Raw genomic sequence first — 16,017 nt, forward strand, 5'->3', positions numbered from 1 at the left:
TCATGTCAGGCCCTTTTCCTTCTGCCTCAAGATGCTGGGTTAAATAAACTGACTTTGGTTCTATAATTGTTCAATCTATTACCTCACTCTGTCTTTTTTTTCTGTAAATCGGCATCACACCTAGGGTTACCAGATTTTCCGTTCGGAAAACCTGAACCCCTTAGACCCGTCCCCAGGTCCTCCCTGTTCCACTCATCCCTTCCCCTCCCCATCCCCAATCCCACCCTTGCCACGCCCCCTGCTGCCTGCTCTGGTCGGGCAGGAGGGCATCTGCGCATGTGACGCGATGACGTCATCGCGTTGCCCTCCTGCCCGACTGCGATTTTGAGGCAGGCTTTTCAAAACCAGGACAAAGTGCCGGGTTTTGAAAAGCCGTCCGGACCCCTGGACATGTCCTCAAAAGGAGATCATGTCCAGGGAAATCCAGACGTTTGGTAACCCTAATCACACCCCCATGCTAGTGAAATGAGGTGCAATGCTTTATAGAACATCCTCTGGCAGCAAGATGAGCATGCAGATTTTTAAGACTGCCAATTAACACCAATTATTGATGTTTCTGAGCTCATTAGTCAATTTATTTGTGCACGCATCTCCGATATGCATAGAAAGTTGGGTGCAGAAATATTGGTGCGATTATATAGAATCCAAAATTTAGGCACAGCGATGATGTACACTAGAGAATGACACGGTGACAAAATTCATCACTGTTCCTGTGGATAACCGCGGGAAACCATCTTCATGTCATTCTTTAAGGAGAGAGGGAAGAATCAGAGTATAATTGGGCACAACCACTGACCCGCAAGCTTTGCTTTGAAGAATGCTGGTGTAGAAGGACTGAAGTTAATATAGACACTACAGAATGACAGTCTCTGGTATCCAGAGCAGATATTGTGATGTCATAATGCCTCATTCCACCAGTGCTTAAGAACCAATCACATCAGTGATGTCACAATGGCTTCATTATCCTTGGCTCCCATAAGAATCAGAGTATGAATGGCCACAACCACTGACCCGCAAGCTTTGCTTTGAAGAATGCTGGTGTAGAAGGACTGAGGTTGAAATAGACACTAGTAAATGACATGGGATTATTTCCCACTGTTATCCGCAGGGACGGGAACGGTGATGAATTTTGTCACCGTGTCATTCTCTAATGTACACCAGTGGTCCCCAACCCTGTCCTGGAGGACCACAAGGCCAATCGGGTTTTTAAGATAGCCCTAATGAATATGCATAGGGCAGATCTGCATGCCCGTCACTTCCATTATATGCAAATCTCTCTCATGCATATTCATTAGGGCTATCCCCAAAACCCGACTGGCCTGGTGGTGCTCCAGGACAGGGTTGGGAACCACTGATGTACACTAAGTGTGACTTCTATCACAGTTGTGTGCGCACCTACCATTCTAGAATACAGCACTAGCTTAAGTCTGTATTTATGTCAAATCCTTCACAGAAAGGGATCATGTAGCCTGCATATGGACAGAAGAACATGACGACGGGAAAACGTGTTTTGCAATCCTGATACACAACGAAAAGAAGGACTCCAAGCCAAGCACCGCTGTCCTTGCCAAATAATGTTACGAAGAAAGCTTGCTGTACTCACCTACATGAATGATGTTTTCGGACAGAAATTTAAGGGCAGGGTCCTTAGAGAGGCCTGCTGAATCAACGGGTTTCACAGAGTCTGGAGGGAGTTTCGGAGATGCCAAAGCCATTTTAAGTCTCCTAGGTGCTTTTTTAATCAACACTCTCAATGTCTCTCAGTTTGTTAACATTAGAAATGAAATGCTGAACAGAGTTTCAAAATAGCAACCATTTATAAAAGTTCATTTCCTGTGGAAATAGATTTTTTGGAAGAAGGGAAAAAAAAAAAAAGGTCTGATAAGTGAAAGAGCTTTCTTTGTTTCACTAGACTTTCCGTAATGAAGCTGTCGGGAAGATGCCTCCCCTTTTGAATTTGTCATTGCAGGCAGTTGGCGCACCGCTGCGTCATTGCCACCCGGATCAGACTGTGAGTTGTTCCAAGTAGCGCAGTGCTAGTTTGATGATTTGCACTGGGACACAGCCTCAAACTGGGAGGGTCGGCATGGGGAGAATTCCCCACCTCTTCTTGATATCATAGATCTGGAAATAGAAGAGAAAAAAACATAGTTGTAAAGAAGAAACATGAATCTGTTAACGACAGGAAGACAAGAGAGATTCCAATATTGCAAATGTTCATTTGGAGTTACATTCTGGATGGTTAAACACTGTGAAGAAAACAAACAATCTTATAGTTGGCAAATGTTATTATATCTATAGATAAACCATTACGGATCGGTCATCATTGACATCTTACAGGGTCATTGATCCAAGCAAAATCCCAAGATTTTATAAAGACTTGAATTTTTAAATTCACTATTGGGCATAATCTGGTTGTCCCTTTGTCCCCATTCTGTTACAGCATGGCTCCTTCAGCCTATCCTTGTCACATGATCCATGATTCACTTGCTCTTTCTGGCAGTGTCACCTCTTGCCCTCACCTGTTTCAACTTGAGGAAGGAGTGTCAGCTCCTGAACGCTATTCGAGAAATGTTTTATGTTAGTCCAGTAGAAAGACATCACCTTATCGGGACACACCCAGCCAATCAGGTTTTCATTTGATATACTGCTTATTTTAATTACTAAGTAGTTTACAGTAAAAAAAAAAAAAATAATAATAATAATAAGCAAGGAAGCAGCGCAGAAAGACTTCTGCATAGTTCACTTGCAGAAATGAAACCTGCAGGAAGCTCTGTGTTCCTCTGCCAAGTGGGAGGAGCAGAGGAGAGAAAAAAAGTGTGTTGGATTTCTGCAACACCCGGTCACGGGTTGAGATGAAACCACCTGTTGTAATGACTCAAGAGTGGATGTAACAGAATAATAGGAAATTACTCCTGGGGGGGATCTGTGTAACGTGTAGCATTACCAGATTTTACGTCAGTAAAATCCGGACTCCTAGAACCGCCCCCAGGCCCATCCAGTTCTACCCACCCCATCCCATTATGCCCCAGCTCCGCCCCCACTGCCTGTCCATCAGGCAGGAAGGCATCCACGCATGTACGTGATGTCACCATGTTGCATCCATGCATGAGCCGGATTCCCTCTCCCAACACAATTTCTTTTCAAAACCTGGTAACCCTAGTAACATGCAATGCAGGGTTTCTGCCCTCCCGACGCGGTTTTGATAAGCCATCCGGACACCCGGACCTCTAAAAAGAGGTAAATCCAGACGTGCGGCCCTCTATGTCCAAAGGTTGCACCCTCCTGCTTTAGCATCAGGCTTCATGATAAACTCTTGTCTTGGTGCGAGACTTGAAACCACAACATTCCTTCCTATCCCCCGTCTATCACCATTCTACAGACTTTTCTGTTCCCAAGAGCCAAACATTCCTGAATACTGCTCTCAGATCTTTAAACAAGTCACCACCACCACAGGCTGCAGGAGCCTCTCCACATGCCAATCGCCTGGTACACGGCAGCATCCTGTCCTGGCTTGTTCCTTGGGAGAGCAGAGGTTTGACTTCCAAACTACAGTGAGTAACAAGCGTGGCCAGAATGCATAATTACAGAGCTCCCTCAAAATGTTTTTTTCTTCTTTTTGGTAAATCCTTTAAATTAAAGAAAGGCTACACCCTTTTTAACAGGCAGTTCCATGTAAATGTGGAAGGGAAATTCCATTTCAGCTGTTTCATTTTTTTTTTTTTTTTTTTTAAGTAGCAAGTAATGCTTTATTATAATAACAATACCCCACTGCCTTTTCTTCTATAATCTTTTTTTTTCTTTTGCCCTGTCACAGACCTTTGGGCTGGATTTCAAGTTTCCGCAAAGAGCCAGTGAGCCCCTTTGCTTGGCCAGTTTTGAAACGGCCTGAAATCACGATGGTGGCGTGCAGAAGAGAAACCATAAGAACATAAGAACATAAGAATGTAATCCGCCTTGAACCGCAAGGTAATGGCGGAATAGAAATCACTAATGTAAATCACTAATGTAATGTAATGTAATGTAACATAAGAATTGCCGCTGCTGGGTCAGACCAGTGGTCCATCGTGCCCAGCGGTCCGCTCACGCGGCGGCCCCCAGGTCAAAGACCAGGGCTCTAAATGAGTCCAGCCTCACCTGCGTACGTTCCAGCTTAGCAGGAACCTGTCCAACTTCGTCTTGAATCCCTGGAGTTCCAACAGCCGCAATACACATACACTGTTTCACTGTTACAAGGCGATTAAGGAATTGCATTTTTCAAACTGGATTTCCTCTCCTACACATATATACCAATAAACAAACACAGATACGCAGGCACATACCTTATATACTCGAATATAAGTCGATCCGAATATGTCAAGACCCCCATTTCCCTCCCCCCCAAAAAATGGGGGAAAAATGGTTGACTCAAATATAAGTTGGGCGGCTTAATATTCAAGTGCCCTGCCCTGTCAGGCTCTGCCCCCTGCCCCCTCCCTGCCAGGCACTGCACCCAGCCCCCTTCCTGTCTGGCACTGCACCTATCACTCTCCCCTGTCAGGTTTTATACTCAGCCTCCCTCCCTCCCCTGTCAGACTCTATACCCAGCTCCCCCCCCCCTCTCTGCCCTGTCCTCGCACCTCCTCTGCCGATCCCTGGTGGTCCAGAGGTGCAGCAGGAAGGAGCGAGCTTTCCATGCTCCTGTCCCACTGCTATCCTGGTCGGTGGTGGCCGCTGCGAGATCGGGTTTCTTCAGGCCGCTGAGCGGCAGTGTGCTCCTGCTCGGCGCCGAGAAGCTTCTTGACTGGCTCCCGCAAATTGTCGCAAGAATTTGTGGAAGCCAGTCAGGAAGCCACTCGGTGCTGAGCAGCAGTGCCAAAGCGCGCTCCTGCTCGGTGCCACCCCCACTTAATAGCCATTGTGACATCACTGATGAGGTTGGCTCTTAGGCATTGGTGGAATGAGATATTATGACATCACAATATCAGCTCTGATTAAAAGACAGAAACTTTTCACAGTATTTATTTATTCAATTTTCTATACTGTTCTCCCCGGCAAGCTCAGAATGGTTTACATAAATTTATTCAGGTACTCAAGCATTTTCCCTATCTGTTCCAGCGGGCTCACAGTCTATCTAATGTACCTGGGGGATTAAGTGACTTGCCCAGGGTCACAAGGTGGAGTGTGAGTTTGAACCCACAACCTCAGGGTGCTGAGGCTGTAGCTTTAACTACTGCACCAAACTCTCTTGTTTAACTCCATTCAAATTATTTTGCTAAATATTTTTTTGCAGCTTACAACCTGGGCTTCCTGCTCTCCTTCTTGGCATAGTTATCCTTCAAGTTGGCGCCATGGTCCTAGTGAGCTCCTCCTCCATATCACCACCTATTATTTTATCTTGAATGCAGCTGCTTTGTTGGACCCTCCCCCCCCCCACCCCCACCCAGAAGCTGCTGCCCTAGGCAAAAGCCCAGTTCGCCTAATGGTTAAGCTGATTCTGGGCACACCAGTACACATCAGCATTCCAAAGCACATGTATTCTGACTCACCCCAGGCCCCACATTTCCCCCCCCCCCCCCCCATAGTTAGCCCTGCCTAACATCATCCACTGAGCCATCCAATCTGTCTCCTTTCCCAGCACAGGAGAATCTCCTGTCCCTCCACAAGAAAAAAACGCGCACTAAGGACATCCAATATGTGAAAGAGACAGCAAAGAAACAGTCAGCATCTGCTTAATGGCTTTTCGAAAGACAAAAATCTACCATAATGCAGCAGCAGGAAGTGATTCTGTGCAGGCCATATATTAGACAGGAGTTTCTCTTAATAGACCGCATCTCATAAGAGGATAAAAAAGCAGCCATGGCCGCCTCTAATTCCTCCCTAGGCAGAGATATAAGGGCTGCTAGTCCTTAATGCTAATGGGTACACCATCCCCTAAATCACAATGGAGTTTTAACTTTGGCAGAAGCCTCTCGGCATACCTAAAATGCTGTGCACAGAATATTATAGATAAGAGCTCACGCCTGATTTTCCTGTTCCCTAATAAATGCCCTCATCTTCCTCAAATTAAGAGCCTACTAAAACATGCCTGAGGAGCGCTGTTAATGCACTTTTTATGGCTAGCTCACCAGGTGTATTTTTTAGCTCAGAATTCAGTTCCATTAGGGCTGATTATCTGGGTTGAGCGCTCTTAGTTCTCTGGCTGTAACAACTGGCACCACAGCTGATAGACTAAGTTTCCAAGATATAACTTATAAAAATGAACAGGAAGATAGGGAAGCTGAAATGCAGACAAAAAAAGCTATGCATTTCCATTCTCCTTACCTTCTGTATGTTTCTTTTGGGTACGGGGGGGAGGGGGGAGTTATTTTATAGGGCTTTTAAACAATTGTGCAACTGCACATTTTAAAGTATATTCCTGGCGCGAGCAACAACCCCTAACCTGCTGTCACTTCCTGGACCCACGACTAGGGCACTGAGGAGGGGCATAAGGCTCAGAGGAGGGGCCTTCGGCACCTGGGTCAACTGGAATCTTAGGTTACTCCCCCTGCATCCCAGGAGGGTTAGGCGGCTGTCCCATAGGGCAGATGCGGTTCTGTATGGGACGCCAGTGCGTAATTCTCAGCTACTTCTTGGGCGGCTGTAGAAAACCAGCAACCTCTACAGAATTTCCCCCCTTTGTGTGTTTCTTTAGCACTTTTTAGCAGTTTGAAACAAAATTTCGTTGTTGCTGCAGTGTATCTGAGAATTAAATTTAAGCGCGTTTGTATTGCATTTAAAATTCTCTTTGGCATTTTTGTCACTTTGGTTCCTTTAGATTGGAATGTACACAGATCTCGCTAGGAGTTCTCACATAAATTAAAACTTACATTTCCTTCCCTTAGGGATAAAAAGAGAACTTTCAAGAGATTCAGCCACTCTTTCATTTTCAAACTAACTGAGCTCTGGAATGAGTTACCGCTTTCACTTAGAAGTCTAGGCCCCTTCGTTTTATTTCGGAAAGCTCTGAAAGCTATGTATTATTACTGTAAGCACTTAAGTTTCAAGTTTCAAGTTTATTAAGATTTTGATTTACACGCAATATCAAATATTTTCAATGCGTATTACAAAAATTAAAATTTGGGGAAATAAATTATTTAAACAATAGACATAAAGACATATCCACAGACAATAAAAAATACATAAGGATTACTAGGATAAAATTACATTTGTTTAAAAAAAAAAAAAAAAAACATTTTTAGGGAAGAACAACATCAGGAAAGGTATGGATAGGGAAGAAAAGGGAAAAAAAAGAAAAGATTATCTAATTTAAGAATCAAATGCATCTCTATAAAGGTAACTTTTTAAGTTCTTTTTAAATTTTTCTAGAGATTTCAGCGCGTAGAAAGATAGGAAGTTTGCTCCAGAGCTGAGGTCCAAAAATAGAAAAAGTTGTATTTCTTCTAGTGCCTATTATTTTTAGCGTTGGAATGGTTATTCAATTTTGTTCTGCTGATCGAAGAGATCTGGCAGGGGAATAGGGTATTAAGTACCGATATAAAAATATTGGGGTATTAGTTTTCTGAATTTTAAATATAAGTAGCGCAATTTTGTATGTTATTCTATGCCAGTGTGCATTTCGCAGAAGAGGTGTAACATGATCGTATTTTTTGGAATGAGTAATAATCTTTATTGCAGTATTTTGTATGATTTGTAATCTTCTTATTTCTTTCTGTGTTATGCCATGATATAATGTATTGCAATAGTCTAGCCTGGAGATAATCAGAGAGTGAATTAAAATGTAAGGCAATGTTATCAGAAGAACTTTGACCATGAGCTGTAAAAGAGCATTTCAAAACAGTTGGTGCCTTTTGAAGTTCAAAATAATCTTTTGTAAAAAGAAAGTGAAAGTTGTTTCTTACATACTGTCTTGGGAAGGGAAGTGGGGTGAGCTCTGGGCTTTGTGCTGACAGCAGAGCCTTACCCCTTCAGACTGTTTTTTGTGAAATGTAACTTGTAACCACACAGGTACCATTAATCAAGGGGTACTGCCACAATGCCCCCCCCCTTGCCCCCTTCTCATTCTTTCACATCAGGTGGACAGTGAGAGGGGGTGATGCACAAAGCTCCAGGCAACCCGGCAAAGAAAGTTGGGTCGGGAGCGATTTTCTTTTGCAGGGCTATGCTCAACACTATAGCATGCAAATCATATGCATGCTAATTGTGCAGAGTAGCCTGGTAAAAGAGGGGAGGAACTGTGCCTGGCACCTGCTCAGAAAAGCACAGTTTCTATCCCCCATCCCTCCTGTCTTAGGCTTCTTCAACAAGCTCATTTCTTTTCTTGTTGTTGCTGCTCTCCCCTACCGGCTCATCTGATCGGGACTCCAGAGCCGTGATCAGCTGAGCCAGCAGGGAAAGTCCCAAACAGCTGATCCATCAGGACTCATGGAGCTACCAATCAGCTGATCGGCAGCTCCAGTGAGTCCTGCCAGCTCAGCTGTTCGCACCTTACCCTGCCAGCTCAGCTGATCACGGCTCTAAAGCCCAATCAGATGAGCCGGAAGGGCGAGAGCAGGGCTGCTGGCTCAGTTGCAGCTTAAGAACATAAGAATAGCCTTACTGGGTCAGACCAAAGGTCCATCAAGCCCAGTAGCCTGTTCTCACAGTGGCCAAACCAGGTCACTAGTACCTAGCCAAAACCCAAAGAGTAGCAACATTCTAGAACCTCAAAGAGTATCAAGATTCCATGCTACTGATCCAGGGCAAGCAGTGGCTTCCCCCATGTCTTTCTCAATAACAGACTATGGACTTTTCCTCCAGGAACTTGTCCAAACCTTTTTTTTAAAATAATCAGCTATGTTAACCACTATTAACACATACTCTGGCAACACGTTCCAGAACTTAACTATTCTCCGAGTGAAAAAAGTATTTCCTCCTATTGGTTTTAAAAGTATTTCCCTGCAACTTCATCGAGTGTCCCCTAGTCTTTGTACGTTTTGACGGAGTGAAAAATCGATCCACTTGTACTCGTTCTCCACTCAGTGGAGGTTTGGGTTTTTTTAGCTGCTGTTGTGCCTGTGTAGTGTGAGTGTGTAACCAATGCTTATGTTAGGTACAGGACATACACTCAAAGGACACACACAACAGCTACTGGCAGCTCCAGACTGTCTGAAAAAAAAATTCCTGGTAAGAGTCGGGCGTTTTCCCTTCTCTCCCTTTATAAGCACTACAAGGAGTGCTCTTTTAAATACTAATGAGCTCCTTGTAATGCATTTGCATAGGGTTCTCGGTGGCTGCTATTGATAGAAGCCCCGGAGAACCTTTTTGAGCATCGGAAGTGGAGCTTCCCCGGACGTAAGGCTGGTTTTAACCAGTCTTACTTGCACAGAAAACTTCTGAGCTTCTCCCTCTGAGAAAGAAAGAAGTGGCTTGGAGGTGATACCAGTGCTATTCAGAGAATGGAGTAGCAAAGATGCTGAACAGGCAGAGAGAGAGAGAAGGAAGGACGAGGCACTGGAGTCACCACTCTTCTGCGGGTGAAAGCACGGTGCAGCACTCTGCTGAAGGGAAGCGGGGCACCAATTTCTGGTTTCACACAGGATGCCAGTTACTTAGCACAGACCCCGTTTATCCCTTGACATTTGAGGGCACAATTGCTCACACTAAACTAAACTAAACCTTAAGTTTGTATACCGCAGATAGAGCTCGGCACAGTTTACAGGTAATTCAATAAATGAGGGAAGGACATCATAAGAAATTAGAGGTTATGAAGAGGATAGCTAGCTTTACATTTTAAATAGATAGCTTTACGTTTTGGAGAAAAGCCAGGTTTTCAGATGCTTTCGGAATAATTGGAATGAGCCTAGGTTCCGCAGCGGGGCAGGGAGGTTGTTCCAAAGCTCAGTGAATTTGAAGAAAAGGGATTTCCCTAATTTACCTGCATACATGACACCTTTTAATGAGAAAGAGAAAAAAAAAGAAGAGAGAGAGAAAAAAAAGGAAAGAGAGAGAGAGATAAAAAAAGGAAAGAGAGAGAAAAAAAAGAGAGGAAGAGAGAGAGAGAAAAAAAAGAGAGGAAGAGAAACTAAACTAAACCTTAAGTTTGTATACCACATCATCTCCATGAAGATCGAGCTCGGCACGGTTTACAGGTAATTCAGTAAATGAGGGAAGGATATAATAAGAAATTAGAGGATAGCTAGCTTTACATTTTAAATAGATAGCTTTACGTTTTGGAGAAAAGCCAGGTTTTCAGATGCTTTCGGAATAATTGGAATGAGCCTAGGTTCCACAGCGGGGCAGGGAGGTTATTCCAAAGCTCAATGAATTTGAAGAAAAGGGATTTCCCTAATTTACCTGCATACATGACGCCTTTTAACGAGGGGAAAGACAGTTTGAGTATAGAAACATAGGAACATAGAATATGACGGCAGAAAAGGGCCGATGGCCCAACAAGTCTGCCCACTCGAGAACCCTCCCTCCAACTAGTCTGCCTACTCAAGGACCCTTCTTCCCTGGAGTATCTATCGATTGAGCATAACTCTGTAGTACTCCCACCTGTTTGTCCCATCGACTCTTGAAGTCGAGCACGCTACTGGCCTCGACCATCTGGCGGGGAAAATCATTCCATTGATCAATCACCCGTTCGGTGAAGAAGTATTTCCTGGTGTCACCATGAAATCTTCCCCCCTTGAGTTTTAGTGGATGCCCTCTTGTCGCCGTGGGACCCTTTAGAAAAAAGATTTCCTCCTCCACTTTGATGTGGCCCTTGATGTATTTAAATGTTTCTATCATGTCCCCCCTTTCTCTGCGCTCTTCAAGAGAATATAAGCGCAGTTTGATCAGGCATTCTTCATATGGGATGTCTTTAAGTCCTGAGACCATCCTAGTGGCCATTCTCTGTATCGACTCCATTCTCTTCACATCCTTTTGATAATGTGGCCTCCAAAATTGGACACAGTACTCCAGGTGAGTTCTCACCATGGATCTATATAACGGTAGTATGACTTTCGGCTTTCGGCTGATAAAGCTCCTTCTGATGCCCAGCATTTGTCTGGCCTTCGCTGAAGCTTTCTCCACCTGATTAGCAGCTTTCTGCAGTAGTTCTTGTTAAGTTTTCACCGTTTAAGGTGTATGTTTTGCATAGATTTCCGCTCCCAAGGTGCATTACTTTACATTTCTTGGCATTAAAGTTTAGTTCCCAAGTACTGGACCATTTTTCCAATACAAGTAGGTCTTGCTCCATAGTGTTGGGCCTGTCAGGTTCTGAGGCCCTGCCCACAACGCTGCATAGTTTAGTGTCGTCGGCAAATAGTGTAATTTTGCCTCGAAGTCCCTGAGTCAGATCCCCAACAAAGATATTAAATAGCATCGGTCCCAAAACCGAGCCATGCGGCACTCCGCTGATCACTCTCAACATTTTTGAGGGGATACCATTTACCACCACTCTTTGAAGCCTTCTGCTAAGCCAGTCTTGTACCCATGCTGTCAGTGTTTCTCCTAGTCCTAGCGAGTACATCTTGTTTAATAACCTTCGGTGTGGAACACTATCAAAAGCCTTACTAAAGTCCAAATACACTATGTCCAGGAACTCACCCTCATCCAGTTTTTTTGTTACCCAATCAAAGAAGCTTATCAGATTGGATTGACAAGACCTTCCCATTGTAAAGCCATGCTGGTGGGGATCTCTTAATCTTTCATCATCCAGGAACGTGTCTAATCTGTTCTTAATCAATTTTTCCATGAGTTTACTCACTATTGATGTGAGACTCACTGGTCTATAATTTTCAGCCTCCGACCTACCTCCCTTTTTGTGGAGCGGGATAACGTTGGCAGTTTTCCAGTCTAGGGGTACTTTTCCCTTGCTCAGGGAAAGATTGAAGAGCACGGCCAACGGCTCTGCCAGGACATGTGGACAGATCTGGTAGTGTCAGGTCTCGAAGAATTCCAGGATAGTGGGATTAGGGGAGGAAGAATGCCATGTAGGTTCTTGAAAATTAGGCAGGTACATTTAAAGTGAATCCTAGAAATCACCGGAAGCCAGTGAAGTTTTGACAGAAGCGGGGAAACATGATCGAATTTGCTTTTTGGGAAGATCAACCTAGCCGCAGTGTTCTGGATCCGCTGAAGTCTTTGAAGATTTTTCTTGGTTAGACTTAGATAGATGGAATTACAATAGTCCAGTCTGGAAAGAATGAAACACTAAGGCATCAACAGCAGAATCAACATCAGATATTCAGAAAACTGAACCGCACCAGCGACTATTCAACTGCTTCTCAACCCTGAGGCACAAACTAACCAGGCTGAGTTTCAGGATATCCACAGGGAATATGCATGAGATTTCTGTCCATGCAAATAGATCACATGCATGTTCATTACTGATGTCCTGGAAACCAGGGCAGTTAGGTGTGCTTCCAGAACAGGGGTGAAAAACACTTTGCGAGTCTACAAAACTCTTTCTTCAATCACAGGAGTGGCTGCTTACCAAATTCTAAAAAGACCCATAGGCTGAATGAAAGACACTCAAGTGGTGTAGCAAGGGTAAGAGGCACCTGGGGGGGGATGCCCCTCCCCACCCTCTTCTCCATCCCCAGCTCCATCCGAACCCCCCCTCCCCCCCGGCCGCACACATCCCCATTCCCTTTCCCTAAATCTTTTTGATTTTCCAGGCTCGAGCAACATCACGGAATTGCTGCCCGCGTCGCGTCAGCTATCCCTCTGACGCTGCTTCCTAGGCCCGGAAGTGAGGTCAGAGAGAGGCAACACCGACACGGGCAGCAAGTTCATAATGCTGCTCGCGCAGGGGAAAATTTTAAGAGGCATGAGGGAAGGGAAGGGGTGAACGTGCGCAGCAGGGGATTTGGGAAGGAGTGAGGGGACAGACCACACCCGGGGCGGACCACCCCACTGCACTCAGCCAAGGGAAGATTCAGCTCTGTTTCATGGAGCTCGGTATTAGAGAATGACACAGTGACAAAATTCATCACCGTTCCCGTCCCCGCGGATAACTGCGGGAAACCATCTTCATGTCATTCTTTAAGGAGAGAGGGAAGAATCAGAGTATGAATGGCCACAACCACTGACCCGCAAGCTTTGCTTTGAAGAATGCTGGTGTAGAAGGACTGAGGTTGAAACAGACACTACAGAATGACAGTCTCTGGTATCCAGAGCAGATATTGTGATGTCATAATGCCTCATTCCACCAGTGCCTAAGAGCCAATCGCATCAGTGATGTCACAATGGCTTCATTATCCTTGGCTCCCATAAGAATCAGAGTATGAATGGCCACAACCACTGACCCGCAAGCTTTGCTTTGAAGAATGCTGGTGTAGAAGGACCGAGGTTGAAATAGACACTAGAAAATGACATGGGATTATTTCCCGCGGTTATCCGCGGGGACGGGGACGGTGATGAATTTTGTCACCGTGTCGTGTCATTCTCTACTCGGTATGACATTTTTCATGTCTCCAAATTTTACAGAAAAGAAATGACGCATCATTGCGTTTTGGGTTATTTCAATGATATGCAAAAGAAAATTTTTGTGTTGGAAAATAAATACTACAGGGAAAATTCAATAAATTGGTGCCTCGGAGTAGCTGCCCCATTGCCCTGAACTTAGCGCTAATTCTATAACACCATTTTGGCACTCATGGTGGTGTCATGGAGGCTTGTGTGCTGTGCTGCTTGCATGTAGCCTCTTCACTGCTTGCATGTTTCGTTACTTTCCTGTTTTTATACTACAGACAGCCAAGGACCCTAGGAGACCCCTGAGGAAGGCATTTTTATTTTGCCGAAACACAACCCATATTGGGTCATTTGTATTTTATACATTATTTGTTTTTTTTATCTTTTGGGTCACTTGTGACTGTATCCTCGTGCATCCTTTTTGGATTGATTTTTAAGTTATTTGGACACTTACAAACTGATACATCCGGCCTTCTGTTCTACAATCTTTTTGTAGTTTTGCTGTATATTTTATCTTTAAAGCGAATAACTACACTATTTCATGCAACTGAACTGAAAGCCTAAAGCAGCAGCAGCAGCAAACTGCCAGCCTCCGCTCCCTCAGCAAAGTAAACAATTACTACCACAGGGAACAGTCTGATCTGATAGTGATCCAATTACTGTAGATCAGGGGTAGGGAACTCCGGTCCTCGAGAGCCGTATTCCAGTCGGGTTTTCAGGATTTCCCCAATGAATATGCATTGAAAGCAGTGTGTCTGTGTATGGCCGTTTGGTGGAGGATGGGCAGGGGAGGGCTTCAATGGCTGGGAGGGTGTAGATGGGCTGGAGTAAGTCTTAACAGAGATTTTGGCAGTTGGAACCCAAGCACAGTACCGGGTAAAGCTTTGGATTCTTGCCCAGAAATAGCTAAGAAGAAAAAATTTAAAAATAAAAAATAAAAAAAAAATTTAAATTTAAATTGAATCAGGTTGGGCAGACTGGATGGACCATTCGGGTCTTTATCTGCCGTCATCTACTATGTTACTATGCAAATAGATCTCATGCAGATTCATTGTGGAAATCCTGAAAACCCGACTGGAATACGGCTCTCGAGGACTGGAGTTCCCTACCCCTGCTGTAGATAATCTACAGCAGGGGTAGGGAACTCCGGTCCTCGAGAACCGTATTCCAGTCGGGTTTTCAGGATTTCCCCAAAGAATATGCATTGAAAGCAGTGCATGCAAATAGATCTCATGCATATTCATTGGGGAAATCCTGAAAACCCGACTGGAATACGGCTCTCGAGGACCGGAGTTCCCTACCCCTGATCTACAGCAGTGGTTCCCAACCCTGTCCTGGAGGAACACCAGGCCAATTGGGTTTTCAGGCTAGCCCTAATGAATATGCATGAAGCAAATTTGCATGCCTATCACTTCCATCATATGCAAATCTCTCTCATGCATATTCATTAGGGCTAGCCTGAAAACCCAATTGGTCTGGTGTTCCTCCAGGACAGGGTTGGGAATCACTGATCTACAGGGTTCTGATGAGACCAACTTCCTATGCCGCAATTCCGGTCCTTGAGAGCCGGAGCCAGGTCAGGTTTTCAGGATATCCACAATGAATATGTCTCTTGCATATTTATTGTGGATATCCTGAAAACCTGACCTGGCACCGGCTCTCAAGGACCAGAATTGGCTACCCCTGTCCTATGCCGAAGTGCTCATTAAAAAAGGGGGAGGAACAATGAAAAACAAACTGATGCCACAGATAAAGTTCCTTCTAACTGTCAGCAGCTGGATTCCTTGTTCCTTCATGTGCTAACACACATGAGAAAGTCCTTTCATTTGGAAAGCACAAACTCTTCCCCTGCTTGGCAGTTTACAACAAGATAACGTCAGGCCTAGACAAGTTCTTTTGCATACCAAGCAAAGGCATGAGATATCTTTTTTTTAAATACTGCTAAAGCAACGGGGTTATGAGAAAATCCCCCACACCTGGAGACCTGACCCAGCCCTCATAATAGGAAGGCCATGTATTTTAACTCTACACGCTGAGAGCTGTCTCGGAAGCAGAGGGTCTGGCAACAGAACAAACCGGCACGCTTAGCAAGAGCAAAAGAATGAATGCAACTACCAGCAGCGTTAATAAACCTGGTTTGCACTGTCGCCCTGTCGACAAGTCTCAGCAGGGCAAATGGTGGAACATTTGTACTGTAACAGCGAACGTGCCTCCAAGATCTACATTGGTTATATGAATGAATCATGGGGGAGCATGGACCAGATAAATGTCAAGGGCAGATCGGTGGATTGGATTGATCACCTGATATACCGCTTGTGTTACAAAAGTATTAAAACGGTGTAAATTAAAGTAAAAAAAATAACCAGATGCCACAACACAATCATAAAATCTATAACTACTCAGTTTAACAGAGCTCTAAATTTTAAGTGCATATGTGATTAGATAAGGACCGTTTGGCCCAGTCAATCTGCCTGGTTGTTGCAACACATCTTGATCTAGTTAAGGTAACCTCCCAGCTGTTGGTCACACAAGAATGACCGCCTAGACTGCACTAGCTGTGACCATCGCCCTTATGTACCCCCCCCCCCACCCCCA

At 44.6% G+C, this 16,017-nt stretch overlaps 1 protein-coding gene across 5 annotated transcripts in view; it reads right to left on the bottom strand.

The window, feature by feature from the left end:
- The window catches only part of PLCH2 (phospholipase C eta 2), a 599,022-nt gene that overhangs the window by 553,628 nt on the left and 29,377 nt on the right, over positions 1-16,017 (bottom strand). For all 5 annotated transcript variants that reach the window (XM_033921959.1, XM_033921954.1, XM_033921956.1 and 2 more), the window contains exon 2: positions 1,604-2,124. In XM_033921959.1, the coding sequence (XP_033777850.1) occupies positions 1,604-1,715 (112 nt within the window). In that variant the 5' untranslated portion in view covers positions 1,716-2,124. The remainder of the gene's footprint in view (positions 1-1,603; positions 2,125-16,017) is intronic.

This window comes from Geotrypetes seraphini, chromosome 15 (assembly GCF_902459505.1).
Source record: "Geotrypetes seraphini chromosome 15, aGeoSer1.1, whole genome shotgun sequence".
In the NCBI taxonomy this organism is placed as follows: domain Eukaryota; kingdom Metazoa; phylum Chordata; class Amphibia; order Gymnophiona; family Dermophiidae; genus Geotrypetes; species Geotrypetes seraphini.